Source organism: Equus caballus, chromosome 1, assembly GCF_041296265.1.
Source record: "Equus caballus isolate H_3958 breed thoroughbred chromosome 1, TB-T2T, whole genome shotgun sequence".
NCBI classification, from domain to species: Eukaryota; Metazoa; Chordata; class Mammalia; order Perissodactyla; family Equidae; genus Equus; species Equus caballus.
In genome coordinates this window covers 159986869-160003876 of record NC_091684.1, presented here as the reverse complement: position 1 = coordinate 160003876, position 17008 = coordinate 159986869, and the positions used below count along the sequence as shown (strand labels likewise).

The window sequence follows — 17008 nt, the reverse complement described above, 5'->3', positions numbered from 1 at the left end:
ACCACAGGCTCCCTCTGCCAAAGGCTTTTCCCCTTGCCCATGCTGGAGTCCACATTTTGGGACAGGGCTTGGGCTGAGGGCCTGGCTGTTACCTTGGCGACAGAGGTTATGACCTCCTTATGGGCCTGGACCTCAGCTTCGAAGGCCTGGTGTTTCTGCAGGAACTTCAACTTATCTTTCAGGTCCCCAGGAAGGATTGGCTCTTTCAGCTGCTGGACCCGCTCCTGGATCCAATCCTGGGCCTGGTGGGGGTGGGGACATGAATCCCATGATGCTGATACTGCCTCCATTCACAGAGATGTCCCACATGCCTGTGCCCAGGTAGCTGACTGCTGGCCTCAGCGGCAGGGCTGGGCAGCGCCTGGTAAATGAGATCCAATGGTTGTAGCCCAGGAAGACATGTCCCAGGCCCAGCGAGCACCCCCAGCCACAGGAAGGGGCTGGCAGGGCCCTTGGGTGGAACGTAATTTGGGAGATGAGTCTTGCCTGCTCCTGGGCCCTGGACTGCTCTGCTCCTTCCCTCACCCCTCTTTGTGCTGACCCTGGGATTGCTCAGGAAGCAGTGGGGTCTCCATACGCAGGGTCTTTGAATCGAATGTTCTGGGCTCCAGCATGGCCTCTGGGAGAGCTTTTTAACTCTCTAAACTTCAGTGTCCTCATCACAGGGTTGTGGTGAGGTCTGAATGAGCCCGTGAAGGTGAGCATCATCTGTAAAATGTGGCCCAAGTGGAAGGCACTGGGCTGGGGGTGGCCCTCAGACCTGGGTCACAGCTCTGGTGAAGCTGGCCATCAGCAGGGAGGCGTGCAGGGCGTGTCCCCGGCTCTCTGCCAGCTCCTTCACTCGAGCTCGACGCTCCAGCACTGTGTGGAGCAAGTCCTGCACCCGGGGGCCCCTGAGCGTCTTCACATCCTCGCACAGGGCTGTCTCCTGTGGGGCGGAGGTGGGGGACGCAGTCACGTGGGAGGCTGGAGCAGGGGCCCGCCCGCAGGGATGCCCTTCCCTCAGCCTGGTGTGGCCTAGGGCTGGCCCATCACCCAGTAAGCCAGAACCAAGCCTCTCAGCTCCCCAGTGACCACGTAATCTGGAGCCAAGTGGCTGCCACGTCCCTGCGGTGTGGCCCAGCCCAGCCCTGTTCTTGAGCCACACGTCCTACTCTGCCTAGTCAGCCCAAACCAGGAGCCCCTAGCCCCACAGGCTGGCCCCATATATCAGCATTACCTGCGGCACACACCAAGCACCCCGTGTCCCCCACTTAGGACTCTCCAAAGTTCCCAGATTCCCCTCACTGGCCCCCAACTCTGACCACGCCCAGGACTCCCCGAGCCCATTACCTTCTCATCCTGGGCAGTCAGCACCTTCTGGAAGGTCTCATGCTTGCGGATCAACTGCTCCACCTCTTCCACCGAGCTCCCCAGGGCACTGGTTTTCAGGGAAACCTGGATCAGCCCATGGAAAAGTCAGAGGCCACCAGCGACTGTCCAGACAGCCAGCACCCCCACCCTGTTTGCAGCTGTCTGTGCTGAGGCAGTGCACAGCTCTGTGCCCCACATCAGGGAAGAAGGCAGAGCCCCAGGAAGCAAGGCAGTGAGTAAGGAGAGGGGAGACAGGGAGAAGAGGGAGTGCGAGGACGTGTGTTGTGTGGTGAGGGGGACCTGCCTCCTGGGCCGTGAGGATCTGGTCTAGGCGGCCACACTTTCTGAGGAAGAGCTGCTCCCGGTGCATGGCCTGCAGCCTCTCTTGCTTCCTTTCCCAGGCTTGGAACACCCGCTCCCGCTCATCCTGCAGGGCTTGCAGCCCTTCCTGGACCTGGGGACGGGTATGGGGGGAGCCTGCACTGGGGAGAGCCGCATGAACAAGACGGAAGCAGATCCTGAGGAAAGCCTCTGAGGAGAGGCCAGCGTGGCACGGTGGGGCAGGGCACAAGGAGGCTTAGGCTAGGTCAGGGTAGGCTGGGGACACCAGAAAAGGGGGCCCACCTCCTTGAGGGGGGGCCCTGCAGCCAGGAGCACCTGCCGGCCCAGCTGGGCGGCCCGCTGGTACAGCTCCTCCTGGGCCTCCAGCTCTGCCCGAAGCTGCTGGTGGGCACTGAGCTCTAGGGGGCCACTGCTGGGCTCCTGGAAAGTGTCTTCTCTCTGCAGCTCCTGCCACACATGGGCTGCCCAGGACGCATAGTCCCGCACCTGGATCCCGGGAGACGGAGGGAGGGAGAGAGCTGAGTGGGGGCTGGGCCGGGTGGCAGAGAACCAGGCTCTGAGGCACAACGACAGTCCCCCTGGATCCACTAACACATTGGAAGGGCCAAGCTGTCCCAGGTCAGAGCCTCAGGCGAGGCCCTCAGGGCCTTTTGTCACCTGATTCCTCCATCGTCATCCAACCCAATCTGCCCAGCTCCCCTAAACTTCTGCGTGTGCCGGACCAGCCTCCTCATTGTCCTCACCGAGACTCTTCTCCACCCCTTGCTTTTGAGGCCCCTCTTGTTTAGATGTTCCTTCTCCTTCCTTCCATCTCTTCCAAGCCCACCCCCTCTTCCAGGGCCAAGGCCTTCTTCGCCTCATGCAGAATTCCCTGGCACCTTGACATCTCACTGCTCTCCCATCCTCTGGATTTCCAATTGAATACTTACAACCGTCTTCTATTGATTTGTGTACAAACACCGTGTTAGAGCTGGAGGGGCCTTGGATCCTTGTCCAAACACCTCATTGCTTAGACGAAGAAGGGTCAATGGCACAATGTGTGTGAACAAGTTTTGTAAACTCTAGGCACTCAAACAGGAGGTAACAACCTAGAGATAGAGGCCTTGCTCAAGCCCACGCTGCCAGAAAGTGGCAGAGGTGGGTCTCTAAACTCAAGCCTTTTTGCAGTGTCATAATTTGGGCATCTGGGTCCACCAGGCCCCAGGACATGGGGACTCCTGGGACATCCCACGGCCAGGGCCCCCTGTCATCCTCAGACTCTCCAGGGTATTAGGCTCATCTCTCCAGCTATATAGGCTCCATGAGGGCAGCAATTCCATCTCACAGGGCTTCTACATCACCCTCCTCTTTCCACCCACAGCTCCTGGCAGAGAGCTAAACACAGATGTTAAATAGACGCTGGTTGATCCAGAGGTCACTGTCTAGAATATTTGTGTCTTCAGTTATGGGCTTTTTGGGGCTGTTTTTACTCCTCAGCTCTGGCTGGGACCCCTGTCTCCTGACTGCCCTGTTATTCACTTGGTGTTGACCCAAACCTAACGCATCACTGCTATGCCCCACATGCTCAGCCCTCTGACCAGCCAGCCAGACATCCAGATGTGCCCAGGCTCTTCCTCCTCATGTCCAAATTTGTTTTCCTTCTGGAGCTAGAGGTTCTCATTAGTGCATGCACATGCCTGGTAACACACACACACACACACACACACACACACACATGCACATACACACCACCCAAGGGGAAGGAGCCCTCACCACCACATGGAAGCGAGCCAGGAGGTGTGCCTGCTCCAGCTGGGCCCTGTGCTGCTCCATGTGTAGCTTCAAGGCCTCCCAGGCCTGCACCAGAGCCTGCTGCCTCTGCTGTACCATGTGGGCCTGAGGCCCTGGACCCCGCTTCTGCACGGTGCCTCCAGTCTCCAGCAGTCCCTGCAGCTGGGGTCAGGATGGGACATAGGGAGAGAAGGGTCATGTCCTCCTAGACACTGAGGGGCCTGCCCGTCCCACAGAGCCGTCCTTGGGCCATGTCCTACCATGCACAATGGGCTCCACTGGAGGCCCTGAGCAAGTATGGAAAATCTAGAAGAATAGATGGGCAGGCCTGAGGGGGCCTGAGAGGCCTGAGGGGGAGAGGCAGCCAGACCTGGGCTCACCTGCCGCTCAGTGCCTAGGAGTTCACGCTCCAGCCCCTCGTGTCTCCTCAGCTGGGCCTCCAGCCCACGCAGGTCTTGGGCCACGTCCCTGGGGAGGCTTGCGGCTTTTTCCTGAGGAGAGGAGATGGCCATGGGGATCAGGAATGGAGCGGGGGGGGGGGGGGGGGGGGGGGGGGGGGGGCGGTGTGCTGAGCCTGGGTGGATCCACTTCTAGAAAGAACCCCCTCCCTCTCCCCTGGCTCACACCTGGACCCAGGTGAGGGCTTCCCACAGATCTCTGTGAACTTTGAGGGCAATCTCAGCATCTCGGAGCAGGCGGCCTCGGGCCTGGGTCAGCTCCCACAGCTCCAACCAGGCGGCCCTGTTCCCAGATGGGCAGGAGACCAGCAGCAGATCAGCCATTGACCCAGTGCCTCATTCCACCCCCTCGCTAGGCCGGGTCAGCCCTCTCCTCTCGGGGCTGCTTCCAGAGCTCGGCCCTGCTGCAAACCCTCCTCCCTGGAGCCTGTCTCTTCAGCTTTCCTAGGAGCCGAGTCCTGCGCTGCTGCCACGCTCATCACTGAGCCAATTCCTGTGCTTTGTGATATATCCAGTGTGTCCCGGTCTCGACACGTCAACCAGACTATAAACGGTCGAGGGCAGTGGCCCCTCTTCTCTCCGTGCCTCCTGTACTCGGCCCACTCTCCCTGAGCTCCTGAGGCTTCTGCCAGCCGGCTCCATGCTAGGGGTTATGGACAAGTCACGACCTTGCCTCACAGCTCACAGGCTTGGGGCAGATTCAAACCAGCCGGGTGGACAGCAGGGGGGCTTCCCACAGCTCCTCCTCCAAGTCCTGGAAGCCTGTGGTTTGGAAGAGTGCCCCTGGAGGTCTGGGCGGGGCTCTCGGACCTGCACCCCCAGCCTCGACTCCCTTCACAGGCCACGGCCACCTGTGGCGGCCTCAGCCTTTCCAGAACCAGCGCCTCTCCAGATTCGGCATGGGCAGGCAGAGCAAGTGTGGCCCTGGGAGCATGCTGCCCTCTCCTTGCACTCCAGGACCTGCCTGCCCAGCACGCTCCCCCAATCCCATGGCCCTGGCCTGCTCTGCTGGGCACTCACTGCAGATCCTGCTGCCTCTGGCAGGCCTTGGGGCCAGCGCTGTGTCCATGCTCCAGTAGGCTCTCTGCCAGCTGCTGGCAGGTTGCCACTCGCTGGCCGCCCAGCTCCACTTGGCACTGAAACTTTGCAAACTTAGTGCAGAGGTGCTGAGGAGAAGAGGGGAGGAGGTGACAGGGTGGCACTCAGCTGATAAGACAGCAAGCAGCTTGGGAAGCGAAGGACCTCAGTGACCATCTGGGCACCCTGGGGGCTTGGCAGCCGCAGAGCCTGCCCACTCTACTCAGAAGGCCTGTCTTCGGCCAGGGCTCTTGGCTCCCACAGCCCCCTTCTCCACACAGCCCAGCCTGGCTGGGCCCCCTCGCCCCAGGGCTCTGCCTCAGGTGTTCCTCCTTGCCCCAGCCCTTTCCTCACCAGGACCTGCTCGTGGTCCTCTCCGAGGCTCTCTCCTCTGGCTGTCTGCTTCTGGCTAGCCAGCCAGCTCTGCAGCTCCTCAGCCTCCCTCAGGAACTCGTGCAGCTTCAGGGTCCCCTCCAGCTCCCGATCCCTGTGAGGACAGCCCACAGTTCCCCACAAGTTAGCTGCCCAGCCCCCTGGGGAGGGCTGGCCCAGCCTAAGGGGGGTGACCTGATGGTCTCTGCCCAAGCCTGCAGCTCTGGATTCAGGGAGAAGTAGACTCAGGAAGGCCAGTAGGGCAGGTGAGGGTGTGGATGTGGGAAGACTCAGAGAGCTAGGAGCTGGGGGTCCGCGTTCCTGCCCAGTGGGTCCTCACTGAGGAATTTATGGAGAGAGGTGAGCAACACCCAGCAAGGCCTCATCTGACACATCTCTGTCGGCCTGGGGTCATGGGTTCCTTCCAACTCAAGGTCATGGTATGGGAACAGTCAACCGTGGCTAGGCCCCCCGTACCCAGAGTGGGTACAATGACCCTCACCGTGAGACTGACAACTCTTGCAGCGCCTGCAGCTGCTCCCAGAGCCTCCTCTGCACTGCACGCAGCTGCTCAGAGGCCACAGGGCCAGTGAGGGTCTGGGCTTGTTGGTCAAGCTTCTCCATGGAGCTCCAACAAAGAACTAGTTCCTGCTGCAGAGTCTGCCAGCACAGGGACCCATGCCAGGCTCAGAGTGGGTGACTCATTCATCTACCCATCCATCCACCCACTCACTTGTCTCTCCACTCACCCATCCATCTACCCCCTTCCACTCGTCTACCCACCCATCCACTCACCCATCCACCCACCCATCTATTCACCCATTGATCCACCCATCCATCTATCCGCCAACCCATCTGTCCACCCACACATCCATCATCCACCTACCCAATACTGATAGAGTTCTCACTGTTTCACAAAAGTGAAGACATGGTCTGTGTTCTCAGAGGGCTCACTATTTAGCAGGGAGGGGTGAATACTGGGTAATCTGGGCCAAGGAAGGGAGGGCAGAGGAGGCACTGAACTGAACCCTAACACCAAAGTATATGAGATGGGCAGAGTTAAGCAAGCTGCCCAGGATGCCTGGAACACTGAAGCCCCATGAGGCCACGGCTACAGGCACACTCCATAGGAATGGCTCACTAAAGTCCTCAGTCACAGGACCCTGGAACATGGGCCACCAGGGCTACCTGGGAAAACATGCCCAGACAAGAGGACATTTCAGTGACAGCAGGAACTAGGATTGCTGTGGTCCCAGCTTTGGAGCTGGTGTGGTCCCGAGGGTCTGATTCCAGGAAGGAGGAGGTGTTCCAGGCCTCTCTCCCTTTAATCAGGGGATGTTTGTGTGTATGGAGGGGTCAGATTTCAGGAAGGGCATTTGGTTAACTCAAAGGATGATATTCAAAGTATGGGAGGAAGAACCCCCAAGAGAGAAGAAAGTGCCAGTGGGAGGAGGGCAAGCGAGAAGAGAAGGCAGAGAAATCCCGAGGCCACAGGGGTGTAGACTACTAAAGAGAGTAAACAAGGGGGATGCCTTCTTCCAAGGGCTGCCTCTGAAGAACGGGAGCCCTAGGGATGAGGAGAGGCCCTGCAGGATGGGGCGGGTGGCGGGGAAGGGGCTGGCCATGTCTTCAGGAAGAAAGAGCAGGGCTTCATGCCTCCAAGAAGTAGGATGTGCCCTTTGGGTGTGTGACAGACCTTTTCCTCATGGCCCATCATTACCCAAGTTCAGACTGATGAGAGACGCTCAGGACATGGTACCTGATGCTTCTTAATGAGCCTGAGAGTGGCTGCCTCGTCTCCACCATAGTCCTGACTGCTCACCAGTGGCCACTTCTCCTCCACCCAGTCCTGCAGCTCTGATGCATCCAGAAAATACTGCCAAGAATGGTGCCGACTCAGCTCGATGATCTCAGATGGGACCCTCCATCACCCCTTGGGGACATCAAGCTAGGTTCTCCAGCAGCCAGCACAAAGATGTTTCTGTGCCCACATGGGGACTAGCCAGCATCTGTCCAGCTTTTGCCATTTCCCCTGACCCTGTGCTCTCTGCATCCTACCTGCTGGAGAGTGACAGCCTGTTGCAGGCACCGAGCCCGTGCCTCACATGCATGCTCCAGCTCTACCCAGTGGTCTTCCAGCTCCTGGCACTGCTTTATGATGTCCCGGGTTTGGGGGTGCCCTGAGGCTGCCAGGCTCCGTCCGGAATCCAGTAGCCGTTGCATCTGACCCTGGTGGGCTTTCACTTCTGCTTGGAGCTCCTGCCACAGAACAGCAGGAGCGGCTGCTGCCTCCAAGATTCCCTTAGCCACGGGGTGCCAGGAACAGAGCCATGGATGCGGCTCTGGGCTCCAGGCATGGCAAAACTCGCAGGCAGAGAATAGCTGGGGCAGAGACTTGGAAATCAGGACACCCCGAGCAGCGGCAGAGGAATTCTAAGGTATGCGAATGGGACATCAGGGATCCTGGGAGAAAAAGGGGGCCGTTACCTCGTGTTTGTGGCAAAGGCTCTGGGCACCATGTAAGCACTTGGTGGAGCCGGTGGAGCTGGCACTGGGCATGTGCTCAGCCACCCACGTGAGCTCCATGCTGCTCAGTTGGTAGAACTGGTACAGCTCAACTGAGGCCTGCAACTGCCATTGCCGGGCGGCCAGACGTCCCTTCAGGGACTCAAACCTGGGCGGAGGCAGAAGGGATGGGAGAGGTTGGGAATAGGCAAGGTCAAACCCTCAGTCCTTTCCTTGACCCTGTGAAAGATGACACAAGTGGTGTCATATTAAAACAGAGCCAGAGCCGCCATTTCAGAGCATGTCTTGTTTTCTTTATCTTCCAAAGTGGACCAAACCACCAACATTCCAGGAAGCCAGTAAAGACAAAAATATCCTGTCTGTAAGGACTGATGAAACTGGACTTTGCTGATGACCGAATGTCGACCAGTCAATGAAGTGCGAGTCTAGCTTTTTGCCTGATGAGCGATTCTCAAGTCAATCTATGAAGTACAAACCCAGCCTACCCCATTTGGTACCAATGAACTCGTCTTTAACACAACTCACCTCATCCTTCCTTTTCCCATAAAAACCCTGAGCCCCTCTCCTATAATCAGGACACTATTTGGGTTTCTTCCTGAATCTGTGCTCCCTGAATTGCAATTCTTTGATCCCAAGTAAAGGTTTTGCCTCTTAAAAGGGTTTCTGTTTCTGTAGATTGACAGCCCAGTCAGGGGCCCATGAGGAACAAGGTGGGGCACGGGGAAGCCTCATCTGACAACGGGGAGGCAGCTGGAGAGGGTGCAGGGCCCAACCTCCCACCCAGACGACCCTCCTGACTTCAGAACATGGGGCGCTTAGGATGCCTAGCTGGGGGTCTCTGACTTGCCCTCCCTGGGAACGACTCTACTCAAAAGGGCAGGAGGTTTGGATGACCTCAGGTCCTGTAGGTGCCACCCTGCTGGGCTCACTGGGTGAAACTGCCCTCATGTTCACATTAGGGGTGACACACAGTGCGGTGAAGATGGAACAAGCAGGCAAGTACCTCTGGAGGTACTTTTGGGTCTCCTCCACGATGGTCTGGGAATTGACCATGTTGAGGGCCTGGGAGACGAGGGCGGCCATCTTCCCGGCCAGTGCCTGGCTCTCGCCCTCCAGCTGGTGGTGCTGTTTCTGCAGCCTCCGGCTGGAGCTCAGGTCCTGCCCTGTTTCTGCGCCCTGCAGGGCCCCCTCTAGCTGCTCCATCTTCTCCTTGGCATCCTGGGGAGGGTTGCAGGGCGCTGCATTAGGCTCTCCATGTATAGGCCAGCAAGTGGCCCTTCCTGGGCTCTAAGGCTGCAGTGCTGGTAGCACACCAGATTCACCAGGGATCTATTGGGGACATCTGTCCCCGCCACTGCCCACCCCCCACCAGAGGTGCCCAAACCTTCCCCCAGAGCCTCATGAATATCCTGTCCCCTTCTTCCTCCCTGGGGGACTCAAGTTGTGCTGCTCATACATTGAGCACCCAGGAGACAATCTTGTATTGGCCTATTGGTGGGTAAAGCCAGGCTCAACTTGTCACAGGCCAGAGGCCTCCAGAGGCTGCAGGTCTTCCCAGGGCTGCTCCAGAGTCAGCAGGACACCAGATTCCTCCCTCCCCTTCCCATCCTGCCTGTTCCCAGCCCAGCCCAGCCTCAGTCTCCCTCCTGTGCCCTGCCCCCCCTCTTTGGCCGACCTGCAGCAGCCCCCGGAGCTGGTCCTGCTGCCTAGCCTGCCGGAGCTGGTCCCCACGCTCTGCCATCTTGAGGTTCAACTCTTCCCACTTGCTACTCAGGCCCTGAAGCCTGGCCTGCACGTCCTCCTGAGCACTGAGCCTGCTGCTCAACAGCTCTCTCCCGGCCTGCAGTGGAGACAAAGGCCAGGGAGTTTTGTTGAGCTGCTGGTATCATGAACGGCTGCAGCACGCTGGACCCATGTGGCAGAGGTGAGGGGTGGCTGGCTACAAGCTGCGTTCCACAGGCTGCAAGGGCTCAAGCAGTTCATGTAGCCCCAAATCTGTGGGCAGAGGTGAGAGGCTTTCCCCTGACACCAGCAAGTAGGACAGGGCGAGTGGGCATCAGGCTGCCAGGGGAATGGTGACGTTCAGGTGGAGGCAGTAGGCTCCGGAGCTGGCCCGAGAGGTGAGGGGACGGGTGCCTGGCTGAGTGAAGGAGGGTGGGTGGTGAAAGAGGAAGCTGGACGATCCTCATTCCATGGTAACTGAGGCTGAGGCTTCCTTCAGTGAGTTGTTTCCATGAAAACCTGCTGCATGGCTGGGCTGGGCATTTGAAGATGAGTAGGCCCTGTACCCGCTGCCTAGCGCCCCCACCTGCCGCAGGCCCTCCAGGTGCCCACGGGCGGCCAGCAGCTCGCGCTCAGCTGCTTCGTGCTGCTTGAGTTTCTGCAGGACGCTGCCGGGCTCTCGGGAGGGCTCGGGAGGGCTCTCGGCCGTCACCAGCCCCTTCTCCTCCATCCACAGCATCAGCTCCGCCACAATCTGCTTCCATTCCTGCCCGAGAACCAGGAGAGAGTGGGTCTCAGACCGGGAGTGAGGGCTGGTGCGAGGACCTCTGGGGAGAGGGGTCTCAGGGACCCCCGTGGGGAGGAGCGGGACCCAGAGCCAGTCCTAGGGTGCAAGAGAGGTGGGGCTGGGGTTACCGCTCCCCAGTGAGGACAGGGAAATGGAAATCGAGGGGACTGTCGCCCTCACAGGAGGAGGCCTGGGGACTCAGGGCCTGGGCCCCATGGTAGAGGAGCGCCTGGTCAGTCCCCCTACTCTGCCCACATCAGATCATGTCTGGCCATGTCTCCAAACAGGCTGAAGCTCTGGGAGGCCTGTGGACCAGTCCAGCTCTGAGCCCCTGTGGGGCTGAGCAAATATCTGACAGAGCCAGGGCCTGAACCTGGTGCCTACCGTGCATGTGAGAGCCCAGAGTGTGGCCAGAAATGATGGGGAAGGGGGAGAGCTGGATGAGGGAGGGCAAGCGGGTTATTCAAGACTTTGGGCCCAGCCCTGCCTCTGAGCAGTGCAGCCTCAGCCTCAGTTTCCCTCATCTGGAAAAATCAGAGCCCCAAGGCCTGTGTCACAGGAGGTGCTGTGAGGGTCAGGGACATAATACGTGGGAAAGTGCTTGGTAAACTGTAAAGTGCCCTGCATAGTGCACAGTCGTTCGCGCAGCAGTGGACTCAGGCATTCCTCTCGGAAAGCCTCAGGCACCTGGGCCGGCCCCTCACCTGGAGCTGGAGGGAAGCCTGCAGCTGCTTCCTCCTCTGCTCACTCCTCTCCTGGATCCTGGTCCATTGTGCCTGGATGCCCTGCAGCTGCTCTCTGACCCTGGAGGGCAGGTGGAGGCGGGGAGGGTGTGGGAGGGCTCCACTCTGCCCCAGGGCCACCCCAAAGGTTGGGCCCCTCCACCCCCAGGGTGCACCCTCTGGCCCCCTACTCCCCATCCACTCTCCCAGCCTCAGGGCAACAGGCTGTGCAGGCTGAGAAGGAAAGCAGGGCAGGTGCTGCCTGGACAGGCCCAGGCTCACTTGTGTGCAGCAGCATGTTGGCTCTGAGCCAGCTTCTTGCCATGTGCCTGTAGAGCCTCTGCCCGAGGGCCGAGGGCACCCAGGAGCCACCCAAACTCCTGGTGCCGCTGCAGCAGGCTCTGAGCCTCCACCACGTCCTCCTAGGGGTGCAGAGAGCAGGGTCACGCTGGGAGGATGGCGGTCAGCACCATCTCACCCACTGCTGGCCCAGAGGCCTCCTGCCCAGCCTGGCTTCCAAGCTCCCTCCAGTGATGGGGACGCAGCACCCCAGCTGCACATCCCTGGCTCCATACCCCAAGGCTGTCCAGCTGCAGGAAGGCCTCGTGGTTGGCACAGGTGGCGGTGAAACCATCCACTTCTCGACTGAACCTCTGCAGCTCCAGCCCCTCCTGCAGCCGCTGCTGTCTCTGCTCCCAGGCGGCCATCAGCCTCCGGCCTTGCTGGCCCAGGAGCCTCAGAGCGCTGGCCACCTCTTGGGAGTCCGGGGAGTCCAAGGCTGCCATGGGCTGGCCCTGAGCCTCCAGCTGCTGCAGCCTGACCAGGACGACAGGCAGAGGGTCAAAGCCTGGCCACTCCTCTCCCTGACCTTCCTCCCCTCTCGCTTCCATGGTTATTCCTTTTGGAGCTCTGGTGGAAGGGTAACTGAGGCTGGTTAGCCTCATTGGTTCACTCATCCCACGGGACAGCTGTGCCCTGGCCCATTGGTGAGGCACTGAAGGTAATGGGCCCAGCACAGGAGTCAGGACTCAGTGGTTCCACGCTCCCTGCCATGTCACACCCGTGCTACAGTTGGCCATTCTAATGGCCGATGCCCAGATAAGTAGACAAGCTGAGATAGCACCACACAGAAAAATCGCTCACATGGCGTACATGCCTGAGGGCAGGACCACAGCAAGCCCACATGGAGCCTCGAGCAATTAGAAAAGGCACCCGTCCCTCTCAGCCTGGCGCAGCCCCCAGGCACACAGCTTGGGAACAGGTGACACCTTTGAGTGAATTAGGAAGAGGCTCCACTTCCTCTGAGCTGACGCAGCCCTGAACCGGATAGGAGAGTCCGGCGAGCTGAGGATGGAATGGATTCAGTGCCTGCTTGGCCACCTGTCAAGTCCTCTCGGGTGGGGCACAGCCTGAGGACTGTACTCAGTGACCCCGCCCGCCGGACAAACCTGCACTGTCATCCCTGCAGGAGGGGAGGCATCGCCATACTGAGGAGGTGGGTGTCTTAGTCCCATGGGGGGTCCTGAGCCATTTGACTCCAGGGGCTAGTGGGGTCTGCATTACCCAGAATGGCCAGGGAGGCTAGGCTGCCCTGACTGAAAGCAACCCACTAGGGTCACCTGGATAAGGTACAGCCAGGCCTGGACTGGATAGAACCTTCCAGGAAGCTCAGACTCTGCCCTGGATCCCTCTCTAAAGTATGCACTTTGCCTGACTAGTCCCCGGTTACATCCCCTCCTTGAAAATCTCAAGCACCATGCCAGACACCAGCCTGGGCCCCTCTCCTGGATGACACACTGCTTCCTGCCTCCCTCCCTTGGGTGGCCCATCCCCACAGGCCTCGGCCATCCTGAAGCACGCCCTGTCCACCCTCCTGTCCTGACCTCGCCTGCTGCAGGTGTATCTCCTCCAGCAGGTCTTGGTGCTCCGTCAGCAGCCGCTGGGCTGAGGCCACGTCCCCCATCTCCTCCTCACTGCGCAGCTGAGCCTGGACACTCTCTGCCCACAGCAGCAGCCGCTGGCTCTCTTGCAGGAAGCTCTGCCTGGCCCGCACCCCAGCTTGGGTGCTGGCCCGCTGGGCCACTTGTTGCTGCGCTCGTTCCAGCAGCCCCTGCAGCATCTCCACCTGTTCTTGCAGGGACTGGCTCTCTGCAGGGCCTGACTCCTTGACTCTGGTGGACGGGGCCCACCGCCCAGTCAGTGCCCTGCCCTGGGCTTGGTGCCCAGACCTGTGTTCCCCAGGGGAAGTGGGGGCTACTCGGAACTCCCACTTCACCCTCGACGTAGGGGCAGCAAACCCGTGTGGCTCTCCCTTTCCCCACGAGCATGTTCTCAAGCTGTTCCCCCATCTTCGTCCCTACCCTTCAAACAGCACATCCTGCCCATCCTCCTCATCCCCGCTTCTGTCCCCTTTCTCATTCCATAACCCTGCTCAGGCCTTCCCTGCCCCTCAGGGCACAGTCACCCGGCCAAACCCAGGCCGTACTTTATGGCCACCCTTTGCAGGGAGTGGATGCTCTTCTCTAGCGCTGGCATCTTCTGCTGGGCCAGGTGTAGGATGCGGTGGCTGTCCTCTGAGCGCCCCGGCTCCAGGGCTTCCAGCTGGAGTATCACGTTTTGCAGCTGGACCTGTGTGGCTCCACACTCCTGCAGGAAACTGCACACGTCTGCGGTGTGCGCCAGCTGCATTTCTTTTTCTTTCTTCAGGGACTCCAGCTGCCCCCACCTGGGCAGAGGGAATAGGGTTGTCTCCATCACAGGGACACCCTTCTGTCCATCCTAGGGCCTCGGCCAGAGGCTCACATGACAGAAGCAGCCAGGCAGGCTGTCCCCATACCTGTTACTCCCTGTCTCCGACATGTTCAGTCTTTCCTCCTGGCATCTCAGGAGGCAGCTGAGCAGGCCCTCGGGCCCAGGCACCCAGCCTACGTCCATTACCCCGCACTCCCTCCTCGTTCTCACCTCTGGCTCAGTTCCTCCTGCTGTCGCTGGATTCGGGGGGAGTCTCCAGGACATCTCTGCTTCAGCTGCTCAGCAGAGCTGCTGACCTCAGCCCAGCGGCCCCTTCCCACAGCCAGAGCAGAGAGGAAGTTCTGGGGAAAGGAGGACCCAGGGCTTGAGGGGGCTTTTTCTCCTCCCACACTCCCCTCAAGACTGTGAATGACCTCTGACACGCTCTGCTACAGAGATGTTCAAGCTGCACCCCTTTGGCAGGACAGGGATCTGCATCCTTACAGGGCTGGGAGGACCCTTTAAAAATTCAAGGCCAGGCATTCAAATTGGAAAGTAAAAAGTAAAACTGAGACTATTTGCAGATGACACAATATAGAAAACCCTAAAGACTCCATCAAACAACTGTGAGAACGAATAAATGAATTCAGTAAAGTCATAGGATACAAACATCAATATACAAAAATCTGTTGTATTTCTATACACTAATAATGAACTATCACAAAGAGAAATTAAGAAAACAATCCCACTTACAATTTCATCAAAAATAATAAAATACCTAGGAATAAATTTAACCAAGGAGGTAAAAGGCCTGTACGCTGTAAACTACAAGACATTGATGAAAGAAACTGAAGAAAACACAAATAAATGGAAAGATATTCCATGTTCATGAATTGGAAGAATTAATATTGCTAAAATGTCCATACTACCCAAAGCAATCTACAGATTCAATGCAATCTCTATGAAAATTCCAATGACACTTTTTCACAGAAATAGAACAAATAATCCTAAAATTTGTATAGAACCACAAAAGACCCTGAATAGCCAAAGCAATCCTGAGAAAGAAGAACAAAGCTGGAGGCATCACGTTTCCTGATCTCAAACTATAACACAAAGCTATAGTAATAAAACAGTATGGTATTGGCATAAAAACAGACACATAGATTGATGGAACAGAATAGAGAGCCCAGAAATAAATCCATGCTTAATATGGTCAATTAATTTACAAGAAAAGAGTCAAGAATATACAATGGAGAAAGGACAGTCTTTTCAATAAATGGTGTTGGGAAAACTGGACAGCCATGCGCAAAAGAATGGAACTGAGCCACTATCTTACACCATACACAAAAATTAATGCAAAATGGATTAAAGACGTGAATGTAAGACTTAAAACCATAAAACCCCTAGAAGAAAACATAGGTGGTAAGCTCCTTGACACTGGTCTTGGCAATAATTTTTTTGGATTTGAACCAAAAGTAAAGGCAACAAAAGCAAAACTAAAGAAGTAGAACTACATCAAACACTTCTGCACAGCAAAGGAAACCACTGATAGCATAAAAAATGGGAATGGGAGAAAATATTCACAAACCACTTATCTGATAAGGGGTTAATATCCGAAATATATAAAGAATTCATACAACTCAATAGCAAAAAACCCCAAACAATCTGATTTAAAAACAGGCAGAGGATCTGAATAGACATTTTTCCAAAGAAGACATACAGATGCCCAACAGGTAATGAAAAGATGCTCACCACCACTAATCATCGGGGAAACACCAATCAAAACCCCAGAGACATCACCTCACACCTGTCAGAATGACTATTATCAAAAAGATAACAAATAAATGTTGGCGAGGCTGTGGAGAAAAGGGAACCGTGCATTGTTGGTGGGAATGTAAACTAGTGCAGCCACAATAGAAAACAGTATGGAGGGTCCTCAAAAAATTAAAAATAGAACCACCATATGGTCCAGCAATTCCATTTCTGGGTATTTATCCAAAGGAAATGAAAACACTAACTCGAAGAGATACCTGTTCCTCCACGTTCATTGCAGCATTATTTACAACAGCCAAGACGTGGAAACAACTTAAGAGTCTTTTAACGGATGAATAGATAAAGAAAATGTGGCGTGTGTATACACACACACACACACACACACATATGGATATACATATACACATACAATGGAATATTATTTGGTCATAAAAACGAATGAAATCTTGCCATTTAGGACAACAAGGATGGCCCTTGAGAGCATTATGCTAAGTGAAATAAGTCAGACAGAGAAATACAAATATCATATGATTTTACTTACATGTGGGATCTAAAGAAAACAAGCTCCTAGATATAGACAACAGATTGGTGGTTGCCAGAGTTAGGGTATGGGGAGGGGGCAAAACGGGTGAAGGTAGTCTAACGTACAAACTCCCAGTTATAAAATACATAAGTCATGGGGATGTAATGTACAGCATGGCAACTGTAGTTAATAATACTGTATTGCATATTTGAAAGTTGCTAAGAGAGTAATCTTAAAAGTTCTCATCATAAGAAAAAATTCTGTAGCTATGTATGGTGACAAATGTTAACTAGACTGGTGGTGATCATTTCATAATATATACGAATATCGAGTCACTATGTTGTACACCTGAAACTAATATAACGTCGTATGTCAAGTACACATCGATAAAAAACTCACGGCCAGCTCCCTTAGCTTCCTCCTCTGAGAAAGGAGCACAGTTAACACAGAGAACTGAGGAAGAGGCGTGAAGGACAGGAACAAGGAGGGGCAGCAGGACCAAGCAGCTGAGACCCCCCCTCAGCGTCACGGGGGCTATACCTCGTATTTGAGCTGCAGGACCTCCACGTTGTCGGACTGGGGCTGCAGTGTTAGGAACAGCGCTGTCTGGTTTTCCAGCCAGGACTGGAGCTCCTCACACGAGCCATAGAAGCCAAAGAGGGCCACCGCCTCCTCCAACTGGGCCCTGCGGTGCTGAGGATGGGGGGAGCGTCAGTGCCCTCTACAGGGTGCTCAGAGCTGGTCCCCATCACCCCCAAACACAGAGCCCAGGGCCAGGGCAGAGAGGGCCCTGCATTCTCTGTCAGGGGTCAGGGAAGGGAGCTGGCAAGAACTCAGCATCGGGTTAGGGGCT

General features: G+C 56.7%; 1 protein-coding gene across 1 annotated transcript in view; it reads right to left on the bottom strand.

Moving 5' to 3' along the window:
- SPTBN5 (spectrin beta, non-erythrocytic 5) overlaps window positions 1–17008 on the bottom strand; it is a 55058-nt gene that overhangs the window by 17970 nt on the left and 20080 nt on the right. Inside the window, 24 exon segments of the mRNA XM_070241851.1 lie at window positions 93–242; window positions 761–928; window positions 1333–1437; window positions 1658–1807; window positions 1978–2181; window positions 3448–3627; window positions 3846–3956; window positions 4092–4206; window positions 4944–5089; window positions 5355–5487; window positions 5875–6032; window positions 7132–7248; window positions 7431–7631; window positions 7860–8046; window positions 8902–9116; window positions 9574–9738; window positions 10207–10386; window positions 11112–11211; window positions 11412–11551; window positions 11705–11945; window positions 13013–13300; window positions 13615–13854; window positions 14091–14221; window positions 16696–16848. Of these exon segments, the coding sequence (XP_070097952.1) occupies window positions 93–242; window positions 761–928; window positions 1333–1437; window positions 1658–1807; window positions 1978–2181; window positions 3448–3627; window positions 3846–3956; window positions 4092–4206; window positions 4944–5089; window positions 5355–5487; window positions 5875–6032; window positions 7132–7248; window positions 7431–7631; window positions 7860–8046; window positions 8902–9116; window positions 9574–9738; window positions 10207–10386; window positions 11112–11211; window positions 11412–11551; window positions 11705–11945; window positions 13013–13300; window positions 13615–13854; window positions 14091–14221; window positions 16696–16848 (3978 nt within the window).